Raw genomic sequence first — 12,880 nt, 5'->3', positions numbered from 1 at the left:
TGACAATTAATAATATAATGTCTCCAAGCCTGGTTTTAATTATAGGGCAAACACTGTTTCAGCTAGATGGTCTCGGGATCTCAGCAGTGGTTTTAGCACCCAAGTTGAGTCTCCTCATGCATGGGGAAAGCTCTGTCCTGGACTCCAGAAGTTCACAGACTTCATCCATCGCCCTGGTGCAGGTCTCAAGGTTGGCAGCCAGCTTCTGGATTTTGGCCTTCAGCACAGCCTGGCTCACTTTTGTGACCTCCTTTGGGTATTCTGGCACGAGGAAGCTGTGGGAACTGCAGAAGACCATGAAGCAGACGGAGTTGTACAGAGAGATGGAGGCCCTCTTCTCCGACTGGTGCAGTTTAGGGTCCCCTGGGCCCTGCCCCCGGCGAAGGAACTCCAAGAAGCCAAGGATTTCCCTCATCTGCTTCCGACAAGTCATTGCAATTTCCTGCACCTTCCTCACCTCCCGGGAATTGCAGAGCACTAAGGAGAGATCAGAGGTGATGCTGACGGCCCCCCCAGCAGTGGCCAGACCCAGACCCACAGCTGACGCCAGGAGAGAGGCTCCCAGGGTCACTGGACTCAGGGAAAGCCCCACAATGGCTGTGACTGCTCCTGTGGCGGTCAGGGTGCTCCCGCTGACGTTGGCAATCAGGGACCTTTTGCGGAGCTTGTTGAGTTTGCGAGCTGCTTTGTGAAGGTGAGCAATTTGGCCACGCAGCCTCCGTCTCTGATCCAGCAGCTCTATATGGAAGTGGTGTGTGGGGTCTAGTGTTTGGGGAAAGGCAGGACCATTTCTCTCCATGGCTTCTGTCCAGAAACAGAAAAGGCTTGATTGGGATTTATGTTAAAAAAAACACATGAGACATGCTCAGCCAGGAACATCATTTCAGGGATGGCATCCAGCCAATTTTTTTTTTTGCTTCACCCAGCTACATGAAAGGTTTGCTGTCTGCACACACGTACACACTCACGTACACACACACACGTGCACCTACACACATGTACATTTAATTACCATATTCCACTGTCTTTCAGACAGAGGAACTTTTAAATGTTTTTCTTGTTCCCTGAGAAGACTAAAATATCTTAAGGGCTGGGGTCAGCGGTGCTGCTGTTATTACCTCTCTGAAGACACAAAATGTCTCTTCCAACCCTGAGGACAGAAATTCCCTTGAGATTAAGTGACTCAGTGCCCAGAGTAGTAATGCTGCCAGAACTAATGTGTTGTCCACATGATGGGATTCAGAGGATCTGCAATATTCAAGGGCATCTTTCACAAGAAAGGCCGGGCTCTGAGGAGGTGAAAGCCACCCATCCCAGGTTGCAATTTAGGGGTCATTTCCCATTAGAGGAGGACAGAGGGAAGCTGCTGAGGGGAGTCAAGGTCTGGCTTTTCCATGTAGGAGGTGAGAAGCTTATTGATGCCGCAGATGGGTATTGTGAAGATCCTTCCTTTCTTTAAGCCTAAGCAACTCAAGGTCCTGCAGCATTTTCTTCCTATTGTAACCTGGCATCAGGGTCTGGACAAAGATGGGAGCCATTGTTCTGTTGTGCTTAGTCCAACCTTTGGTGGTGGATCCCCAGTGACAGTGGCAGGGAGGCACATGGACCTTGTTTAAAAGGTTTATGAAGGGCACATCAGAAAAGCAAGCCCTCTTTCAGTGCGCACTCCCTTGGGGATGGGGGAACAGGGGAAATACAGAGGCCTGTAAATAGAAAAGGCTTGAAAACTGCTGGCTATGGCAACCTCCCCTGGCAAGATAGCAGGAGAGTGTCTTCCCCTCTAGAGGGTAAGTCTTCAGGGTTTTGGTGCTAGCCGATCTCTGTTTGCTCTCTCTGTTCTTTGTCACAAGGGTAGAAAGAAATGTTCCAATAAACATTCGCAGGTTGTTCTAGGGCTGCAAAGTGCTTTACAAAGGAAGCCAGCATCCTTAACCCTGGTCACATTTAGGGCAACTGAGGCAAGGGAGGCAACAGGAGTGATGTAGCATCGCCAGTTGTCTGGTGGGAGCAGAGCTTTTGTGCTCCACAGCACTGCAGTGTGCACAAGGCTGTGCTGCCTCTGCACCTGGCGAGGTCTAGCCATAGAGCTAAGAAGCTGTTTGTACTCTATAATGCCCTCATAGCCAAAAGAATTCTCTGTAACAGAAAGACCCTGTCCCAGAGACAGCTAAGCAAAACTATTCATTGCTGCAGCCACCTTTTCACTTCTAATTCTTCTGTACTGTGTGAACTGGCGGTGCCTGATCCCTCACACGGGCACACTATATAGTTAGTATCCTTGGGGCTTTCATTCTGAAGAATCCCAGTGTTCTGGAAGGAGGAAACCTCCTACCAAAAAGAGTCTCTCTATCCTGAAGTGTGTAAGTAATTAATTCTCACTGCATTTTTTTTTCACATCTACTTGTCCTAATCCATCTCACACAGAACCCTTTAGGACCTCCCTCTATGCCCCTCAGAACAATGACCCCAGTCTCTCTTGATATCATCAGGCCATTTGAGCCACTTAGTGCATTGTGCTTTTCTTAGCTGGAGGCAATGCCCTCTTATTTTTTACACTATAGTCAGAGATGAAGCTGAAAGCACAAGGACTAAACTAAGATAAATGGATACCGGCATTGAAATGAACAATGAGCATATCATCAATAACTTAACCACAGATCAATATGATGATCTTTAAATATATTGATTCCTGTAGCCTCTTAACAATTTGTTCTGCAGATTTTCTTGCTGAGAACAGCCTCAGGCCACCTCACTGCAGTTAGCAGAACAGTCATTCAATATATAGCATAAGCCGTATTGTGATGCATGTCTTTTGAATGCACTGATTTATGCCAGCATAAAGGAAAACAAAACCAACTCCTGCTCTTAGAGAAAAATCCCTGCAACAATAAAGGTATACATTAATCCAAAACCTGCAAACACTTTCCTAATACAGTACTCGGAGACACTCCAAAAAATGCTAGTTCAAACTTACCTTTAGTTTCCAGACGACCTTCTCAAATGCAAATTTTGATCTGTTTCTGGAGGAGACCAATTTATAGCTCCTGTGGACCAATTGCTGCGATGGGAATGCTTTGCCTCATACTGGGAGTTTGCCATTTCCTGCTCTCCCTTGTGCAGAAGGATGTGACACACTGGAAAGTGACCTGTGGGACAGCGAGCACACATCGTGTTCAGGAAATGATCCCTGCGAATGAACATTGTATGTTCGCTTTTCCTGAAGTGTAGGGGGAAAATTTTTTTAAAATCTCAGCCTATTCCTGGCGCTGAGCTAGTGCAGTCATTTCCCCAGGGAACAGTTGCCTTTCCTTTCCCTGAAATAGCAACTGACTTTACTCTGTGCTGAAGCCACCAATTGCCTGATGACTGAAGTTTCCCCACCCCCCCCACATGTCTAGAGCCAGTGGAGCATCAGCCAGCCAGTTACTTCATTCAAGGCCAGTGTACTTTTAAAATCCCAGCTCTTTGGGACAATCATGTCTGTGACTGGCTGGAGCACAGCAGTGCTGTGTGAGAGCTGGAGTGGTGCTCCACTCCATAAAAGGGAAGCAGCTCCACAGCAAGATGATTGCTCCGAATTCCCATCCCTTCTCCTTCTGAGTAGGTAAAACCATGCAGCATCCTGAAAAAGGAGTGATCTCTCTGTGGTTTTGGTCTGTTTCTTAACCACGGGCACCATGATGGCTGAAAAACAACCATGTTGTTTTCCTAAGGTGCCCGCCCAGCAATCAATGATCAGAAACAAAGGATCATTGGGATCCTGCTGTTGCCTGGCAGTTTTGCCCACATACAGATGTGGCCAGAGGGAGGAAGTGATGAAGGTCTTGAGAAGGAACAGCCTAAGTGACACTCCTAGTACTGCCCTTAACTCTAAGCCAGGATGAGCTTTAATCAAAGACAGATACTTTGGAAGGGATCAGGAAAAAAGGATTTTTTTGGTGGCACTAAGTGGTGCAGCCCACCTTAGACCAAAGTGGCACGTGTCCTTATTGACACAGGGCCTGTGTTGCCAGGGACATCTGTTTTGAGCAGCTGTACTTGAAGATAGGGCATCTACTTTCTTGCTTGGTGGATTCTTACTCTTCAGGGCTGTTTTTTGACAGGGAACCTCTGATTGTACCCTAGTGTCCCCCTGGTCTAGCTAATCTGAAAGCTACCTAGCTGTCACCGAGTGAAGAGGCTTTACTGTGGAATGCGTGAGATGTGCAGCTGTGCAATTGCTGGAGCTGACCTTAGGAAGGGACAAGGACTGAGAGGCAGCAGGCAGGGACAGGAGAAGGCTGGGATTATTCAATTCAATGGCAGTTTGGTTTCAGATCATCTTAAAATGACTCTGAAACAGTATTTCAATTGTTTTTTCAGGGGTGGATTGGCATGAGATGGAAATGAACAAATAAATAAATAGCATTGAAGAGCTACTTCAACCTGTCAGAGACCTAAAAGAGAAAAAATTGTTTTGAAGATGTTTAAATAAGCAATCATGGCCTGTTACACTTTGTACGTATTGTACGTTTACAGGAAGGTGAGTTTTGACACTGAAGGAAACTGTGCTTTAGCCCTTCCCTTTGTTTTAGCAAACATATGCTTGAATTGGAGCCCATCTGCCTTGGCGAAGGTTTGCAGTTGATAGACACCAGAGTTCTTTTGCACATTCCTGAATAGAATAGGCTTTTTTATGTAACTGCATCTGCATTAGGACTTGTGCCAGCAGAGATGTCCTTGTCAGGACAGTGAGTTTTGGTAAAAAAGAAATAACGAAGAAAAGGAAAAAAAAAAAGTCTAGAATGAGCCTGAGAAGATGACACAGTTTTGGTTGCTCTTCTTCCTTTCCCAGTGCTCTTCTTTCAATATACTCAGCTGCAAAATGTTGTCAGAAACCCCTGCGATGCTCAGTGTGTGGGCGAGGACATGATTAGAGTGCAGAAGAAACAATTCACTTTTTTTATAGTATTCCCTCACAGAGTTTCACGCACAATGGAAGACCTGCACTTCACAACAAGACGAGGATGTTGGTCTCAGCCTAGGATGGTTTTCTCACAGGGGATCATCCCTGGGCTCCTTCACTGTCTAAAGAGAATGTTTGCCCATAATCCACCCCCATAATGAGGTGCATACCTAGAAAGTAAGGACTCCCCATGAGGAGCTACAGATGTTAACTTGATTAAAAAAAGAAATGTGTATTAGAATAAGAAACATTATTTCCTAGAGAGCTGCCATACAGAAGTATGCTGTAATCTGGTTTTGTCCCTGCTGACAGTCTTACAAACATCCCTTTGGTGAGAGTGCTGGTCTTCTCTCCCACCGATAATTACAGAGACCCTCTTCAGCAAAGGTGAGCAGGTGGGAATGCGAGCAGGATGGGAGTGGAGCGTCTTCTCTGAGCGGCTCCCAGGGACTGAAATGCTTTCAGTGCCATTAGTGCCCCTGCCCAGATGTGAGCACCTCTGCTGAGTCACCAAGTAGGTCCCAGGGGCCTGCTTGGAATGAATCTTAGCTACCAGGGATCTCAAGACTTGTGCAGTAGGTCTGAACCTTCACTAGGCAGTCCTGCAAGCTAGCAGAGGCCTCACCATCCTGCCTGCTGTACATATTTCACCCAACCCCTCTGCTGCTGCCCTCATCTTCATTCTTGGCCTCTGAAGCGGTTGGTGCTTGAGGGTGGAAGGGGCACAGCAGGTGTTTCACAACCACCCCAGGCCAAAACGGTCCCCTCTGCTCCACCCTTTCCCATCTAGCCCACACCCTCTTGAAATGGGCAGAAGCCAGACCCATGCAAAATCTGCCCTGAAGGCATTTTGTGGGAGCATATGACCAGCAAGGGGAAGGAAGGATGTTTTATTGCTTCAGCTCTCTTCCTTCCAGTGGATTTTGGCAGAAAGGACTGGTCTTTCTGCTCTTGTTCTCTCCAGCAGAAGGGATATATAGCAGAAGTGTTTATTCTGAAGCTGTTTAGAGCTACTGCAATGTAACATTTGAAGCTGAAATTTCAAAGATACACTTCCTTTATTGACATTATTTTGATCAAATAATTGAGTAAATTTGACTAAATTTACATGCAAATATCTTTTTAACAGGGGATTTCTGTCACACTTGGTACTTTCAACCTTAACTGCTGGATCCTGGAGCTAAAAGTTGCCTTTTTTTTTCTTTTCTTTTTTTTCTGTGGCCAATTGAATCAATGACAAATTGTAACTCTTTACAGCAAAACAGTCATTCAGATTCAGTGGGAACTTGAGTAGGCCAAAACTAAAACAAATAAAGCAAATTACATCAAAAAGGGCTGCATCTGCTTTTAGTAACCTTACCAGTAGATGCAAATTGCTTTTTGAAAACATTCCAGAATGAGACAGGCTGCTCTTGGCTCTGGTCACTGGTGTGTGTGGGACTTCAGCCGGGTTTGGAGAAAGCTACAAAGAGCAGGGCAGGGTGGGGGAACAGGACAGCCTGTGGGATGGAAACACTTCTTGTTAGTTCCAATTAAGTGGGATATTAGCCAAATGCATTGACTGTGCCTGTTCCTGCTTTGTCAGCAACCATTCGTGTAACAAAAAATACCATTCTAAATTGCCTTGTCAAAACACTGCCATCAGTGTCTGCAGAGATCAAGTATTCATCTGGACATGGACACTGAATTTCTGCAATGTACTTAAACAGACCAGCTTATACTGCCATTTGCCACCTTTAATTATATGTTTCAGTGCAGGCTGTATGGCATAAGGCTCTCTCTCTGATGTACAGAAAAACAATTCCCCACTTAGCCCGTTATCATGGTTTAACCCCAGCTGGCAACCAAGCCCCACACAGCCACTCGCTCACTCCCCCGAGGTGGGATGGGGGGAGAGAATTGAAAGAGTGAAAGTGAGAAAACTCGTGGGTTGAGATAAACACAGTTTAACAGGTAAAGCAAAAGCCGCACACACAAGCAAAGCAAAACAAGGAATTCATTCACTGCTTCCCATGGGCAGGCAGGTGTTCAGCCATCTCCAGGAAAGCAGGGCTCCATCACACCTAACAGTTACTTGGGAAGACAAATGCCATCACTCCAAACGTCCCCCCCCTTCCTCCTTTTTCTCCCAGCTTTATATGCTGAGCATGACATCATATGGTATGGGGTATCCCTTTGGTCAGTTGGGGTCAGCTGTCCCAGCTGTGTCCCCTCCCAACTTCTTGTGCACCCCTAGGCTGCTCGCTAGTGAGGTGGTGTGAGGAACAGAAAAGGCCTTGACTCTGTGTCAGCACTGCTCAGCAGCAACTAAAATATCTCTGCATTATCAACAGTTTTTCCAGCAGAAATCCAAAACATAGCCCCATACTAGCTACTCTGAAGAAAATTAACTCTATCCTAGCCAAAACCCGCACACCCATATGCCTCCAGCCTTGCCTGTGGCACACCTGATGTGACAGAGTGTGGCCATATGCAGGTTCTGCTGAGACCGGTACTGCTGGAGGACTTCTGTCTCTTTAGTGTCTCAGCAGTGGCAGCAGAAGCGTCACAATGAGCAAGTCTGACTACCTGCACCCTTGAGCACTGTAGAGAATAGAGAATCATTGCCATATTTACAGAACTGCAAAGAAACCTAATAGCTTGGTGAAAAGTAGAAATTAGGTAGCCTGGTTTATGTGGCTCTTTTCCTGTGGACTTCTTGATGGCTGAGTTTACGTTGCAACGTTTCTCTCGAAGGAAACAAGCGTCTGGATTCTTCTCACCTACAAAACCACTTATTTGTATGAAACTTGCAAGAAGTCGGTGTCTTTGAAATCTTGACTGCTTTGTCAAATTCTGGCTGAGATTGCCCAGGAATCTCAAAAGCTACTGGTTGGCAAAACTGCCAACAGCCCTGCTCTGTAACCCTCATTTCTGTAGGGAGCCAGGCTAGAACAAATCCCTGAGTCCTGCAATTGAAACACAAAGCACAGACGTCCATGGTTTCTTATTCTCCTTTGCCGGTGTGATGATCTCACCTAATTTCAGCCCTCCTCAGAGGTTCACACACAGCCAGTTCATTCACTTTCCGAAGCTCCCTCTAGAGCCGGGAGAAGAAACAGCCAACCCCAAGGGCTGGTTCAGTCCATCTCTTTCAAGCACCTGCTCTATAACACGTGACTTATTATAGACAGCAATTCTTCATCCCTCTACTGCCCTGTTCAATGTCCCCCATGTTTATTAGGTTTATGCTCCAATTTCAAATGTCCTGTCCCACGGAGACTGCTCTGGGCCAGAGATGGTCCCTGTAACCCAGCACTTGCTGTCCTGCAGTACTAGCAGAAGCTGCTATTGTGGAAGAGTGGGGGTGGCAGTGGTACATCCCTGCCTGTCCCCTTCAATAATAGGCCCTTCTTGCTCATGGATTTATCTGTCACTTTTTGACCCTGCTGATGCCAGATGCCTCCACTGCCTCCTGGGACAATAAAGTCCAGAAGTTCCCAGTTAATCGTGGTATAAAGTAGTATTTTCTTTTGCCTGTTTTCAGCTAATGTACTCCTTTCATAGAGTGACCCTTATGCTAGCTCTGTGGGATCAGGGAAAGAAAAGTTCATGGGTTTGGTGATCCTGCACTACACGGTGCGTGGCACGTGGTCCCCCCTCATGCTCGTGAGTGACAAGTTGTCAGTCACATTCTCAGGATCAGCAGAGGACATGTACAAGCCAGACATGTACAGAAGAACACAGGGCTCTGCAGAGCTGCACTTGGGAATGCAAAGAAAGCATGTGATGGATAACATCACTGTAGGTAGATTAGGGTGCGGCGCCCAGAAAATCTCGAGCTGTAACGGAAAGGTAGGCGTGGCGAAAGGAGCAGGATATGCAAGTATCGCGCGAGATCGTATGGGACAAGACAACTATATAAGGCTGTTGCGCAATTGAATAAACGCCACTTGTTGCATCCTCACATTGGTGTCTGTGCTCAATGGCCCTGGGGTGCGGATAGCCTCAGGCCAGCCAGCAACCGAACGGAGCTTGCTGCAGACAAGCGGCAACAAGTGGTGACCCCAACGTGATTGCTGGACTGGCGGACCGCAGGCGGTCGGAGTGGGTTCGCGAGCCATGGAAGCCTTGATCAAGGTGATTTCGTTACTGGGCGGGGACTTTAAGATTTCTGTGAAATCGAAAGACGTAGCCCAGTGTGTGGACCGTCTCGTGAAGGAGGCGGCGGTGGCAGGACCGGCTGATTGTTTACAGCTGAGCGCCTGGGAGCGGTGCTCGATGAAGCTCGCTGAGAGAGCTATGGCAGTGGGTTCTGCCAAAGAATTAAAAACATGGGGAGTTATATTGAGGCTGCTACGGGCGGCGCGGGAGGACCGGTCGACATGGGACGTGGCTCGGGCGTGCTTGCATGGGGAACCAGGGCTGGACACACGCTTGCGGGACGTGAATGATCGCGACACGCAAACGGAGCCCTTACCTCGGGAGAAGGAGGGTGAGGAATCTGGGCCGGGGGGTGGACGCGGGGAGGGGGATCAGCGTCCCGAGCCCCTGGCTCCAATGCGGCCCTGGGGATGAGAATCACCAATGTTGCTCCCGGTGTTCAGCATCAGGGAACAAGGGGGACAAATTTACCCTAAGGGCCACTGCCTCAGCAGTTTCACCGATACCGCTGCAATGGAAAAACAATGATCCTGTCTGGGTGGAGCAGTGGCCATTAAATAAGGAAAAGCTTATAGTCGTGCAGCAAATAATACAACGAGAGTTAGAGCAAGGCCACCTTGAGGAGAGCTTTAGCCCTTGGAATACACCCATATTTGTCATAAAAAAGAAGTCCGGTAAATTTCGTCTCTTGCATGACCTACGAGCAGTGAATCAACAAATGTGCGACATGGGGGCACTGCAACCTGGCCTACCCCTTTCCTCAGCAATCCCCAAGGGATGGCCAATCGTGGTAATGGATATTCAAGATTGCTTCTTCTCTATCCCACTACATCATAAGGACCGTCACTGATTCGCATTCTCTGTCCCAACTACGAATTTGGAAGAACCAGCTAAACGCTACCAATGGAAGGTCCTCCCTCAAGGCATGAAGAACTCACCAACCATCTGCCAATATGTGGTGGCCCAAGTGCTCTCGCCAGTGTGCGCACACTTTCCTGAAGCGGTGATTATTCATTACATGGACGACATCCTGCTGGCGGCCTCAGAGACACCCCAAGTGGAAAAAATGGAGGAAGAAGTAAAAGCATCACTCCAGAGTGTCGGCCTTTTCATCGCAGACGCAAAAACCCAAAGAGGAGATGATGTTTCCTACCTGGGCACCCGTATAACAGGGAACACGGTGCGTCCTATGAACATCCAGCTAAATCAAAAAATTTCCACCCTGCACGATGTGCAGAAGTTAGTCAGAGCCCTGCAATGGATGCGACCGATCATCGGGATCCCTCCAGAGGTCATGGCGCCATTTTACGAGCTGTTAAAAGGGAAACACCTATGGGAGCCAAGAACAATGTCAAAAGCAGGAGAAGAGAGCCTGAGACAAATCGAGAAGCTCCTGGCTACGGCGAGCCTTAGCAGATGGGACCCCAAAGAACCTGTTGTTGCTCTGGTCATGCTGGGTTCAGAGGGGGCAACAGGGGCTCTCACACAGCAGCCAGGACGATACCCTCAAGTCCTGCTGTGGCTCTTCTCTAGCCAAATGACGACTGCGTATATGACATATATTAGAGCCACTGCGTTGCTACTCCAAAAGGTTAAAACAGCTGCTGTTCGACACTTTGGACGTGATCCAGAGGAGATTCATGTGCCGTTCAAAAGAAAGGTGTGGGATACCTTAGTTGCAACTGATGACGAAATTATGCTAGCTCTGCACGCATATCATGGAAGGATAATCCCTGGCCAGTCACACCCCTTGCTCCAGCATCTCCAGACCTGCCAGCCCATGATCAAGATTTGAGTAGTATCAACCCCAAAGCCTGGAACCACATATTTCACCGATGCATCTTCACGTTCTAGTATAGCCACTGTAGTATGGACCTCAGAAAAGCAATGGAGGAAGGTCACATACACGGACAGCAATTCAAGCGTGCAACACCTAGAAGCTAAGGCAGTGTCATTGGCAGTGCAGATGGAACCCAATCAACACATTAACATCATCACAGACTCCATTTTCGTTTGGAAATTGGCACAAAAAATGACTACTACAGGATACACCGGTTCAGCCATAGCCTGTATGCTAGAGGATGCGCTACAGCAGCGCCAACAAACATGCTCAATCATCCACGTTAACGGACATCAACGCTATCCAGGCCCCTTTACGGAAGGCAACGCGATGGCGGACAAAGCAGCGAATAAGATATGGACACTATCTGAAGCCAAAGATCTCCATGGCTTTCTGCATATCGGGGCACGAGCGCTCGCAAAACGCTGTGGTATCCCTCTCACGCAAGCTCGAGCGGTTGTTGCAACCTGCCCGTACTGTCAGCGTTCACCATTATGGAGTGCTGGGGTCAACCCCCGTGGACTGAAGCCTAACGGCATATGGCAATCAGACTTCACCCTATGTCCTCAGCTCAGACCTCAACCATGGCTGGCAGTCACAGTGGACACTTACAGTATGATGATTGTGGCCACCCCGCATCGGAAACAAACAGCACGCTCCATTCATCTACATTGGAATCTTGCAATCGCTTGGCTAGGCCTACCTGTCGAGATGAAAACTGATAATGGCCCCTGTTTTATTGCTCATACCACACGTCAGTGGTGTCAGCGGTGGGGTATCACGCTCAAACACGGCATTCCGTATAATTCTACCGGGCAGGCCATTGTAGAGCGCGCTAATCAGACGCTAAAACACAGAATTAAGATTCTTGGGGAGGGGGAAGGATTCCCAGACGTAATTCCTGTCAACTACCAATCTCACATTTTACATCGCGCTCTTTATTCTTTAAATCATTTTGCCCGGGGAGACCAAGAGCGTGCCCCAATTGAGTGACATTGGGGTCCAGGGGTGCCAGAAGTGGGCCCCCCAGTCAAGGTTCGGTTCCCTGGGGCGGTGGAGTGGGAAACAGGTTGGGAGCTGTTACATCACGGGAGGGGGTATGCCGCCGTCAAACGGGATGATGTTATACAGTGGGTCCCTACACGCTGTTTGCGCCCTGATTTAAAACAAAACCTCAACCCGAAGTAATATGTACGCTATCCGAGCTTTATGTTTTGCAGAAGTACCTGTGGGGGAAGCCGAAACAACATCAGCCTCTACCTTCGGAAAGGAGGTGTCCCGGCAGCACAGAGGGTCTGGTAAAGCGGCGGGGCACCAAGAATGATGAGGAACAGTGGCCCTTGCTGAGCGAAACAAGAGCTTTGAACAATACGCTTGTGATTAGTTTGCTTTTGCTTTGCGTCACAGGAACTGCAGGGGAATCCTACTGGAGAACCTGGGCTCGGGTACATAACCAGACACAGTACTGTCTCCCCCTATCTATAGATACCCCATCACAACCTTGTTATATGTTTGTTGCCTTAACTGCGAACAACACAAGTCCTCGGTGTCCCTTGATACCGAAAACCTTCCGTTTTGCAGGTAAGTTTTCCAAGGAACAGGTAGCTAAGCTCCTGCGTGAGCTCAAGGAGAAGAAGGAGAAAACAGTTACCTATACTGACCAATTAATCTCAATGACATGCACCCGGTTGGATGACCGGCCGGGTTGGCTAAAGTGTAATAGTAGCCAATATGAGTGGGAAATCGATAGGGACGCTTATTTGGCAGTAACTCTAAATTTGACCCGTCTGAAGACGAACCAGTGGCTAGTCAAGCAGGTGCCGCAAGACGATACTACGTTTCCAAGGAAGACCAGAGGTCTTTGTCTTCTCTTCTATGCTTATATGTTACAGAGTCAGATCTCAGCTACTTATTTGCAATATTATAAGTCATTTCAGCCAACAACGATCCTT

At 47.9% G+C, this 12,880-nt stretch overlaps 1 protein-coding gene across 1 annotated transcript; it reads right to left on the bottom strand.

Annotated features, from left to right (window-relative positions):
- APOLD1 (apolipoprotein L domain containing 1) lies at positions 1–3,054 on the bottom strand. Its single transcript, XM_068400691.1, has 2 exons — positions 2,975–3,054; positions 1–804 (listed from the first exon to the last, which is right to left on the bottom strand). Exon 2 carries the CDS (start codon positions 797–799, stop codon positions 59–61), a length of 741 nt encoding a protein of 246 aa, XP_068256792.1. The 5' UTR covers positions 800–804; positions 2,975–3,054; the 3' UTR covers positions 1–58.
- Between the last annotated feature and the right edge of the window lie 9,826 nt (positions 3,055–12,880).

This window comes from Nyctibius grandis, chromosome 5 (assembly GCF_013368605.1).
Source record: "Nyctibius grandis isolate bNycGra1 chromosome 5, bNycGra1.pri, whole genome shotgun sequence".
In the NCBI taxonomy this organism is placed as follows: domain Eukaryota; kingdom Metazoa; phylum Chordata; class Aves; order Nyctibiiformes; family Nyctibiidae; genus Nyctibius; species Nyctibius grandis.
Note: the sequence above shows the minus strand (reverse complement) of the source record. Positions and strands in the feature narration are given on the sequence as shown.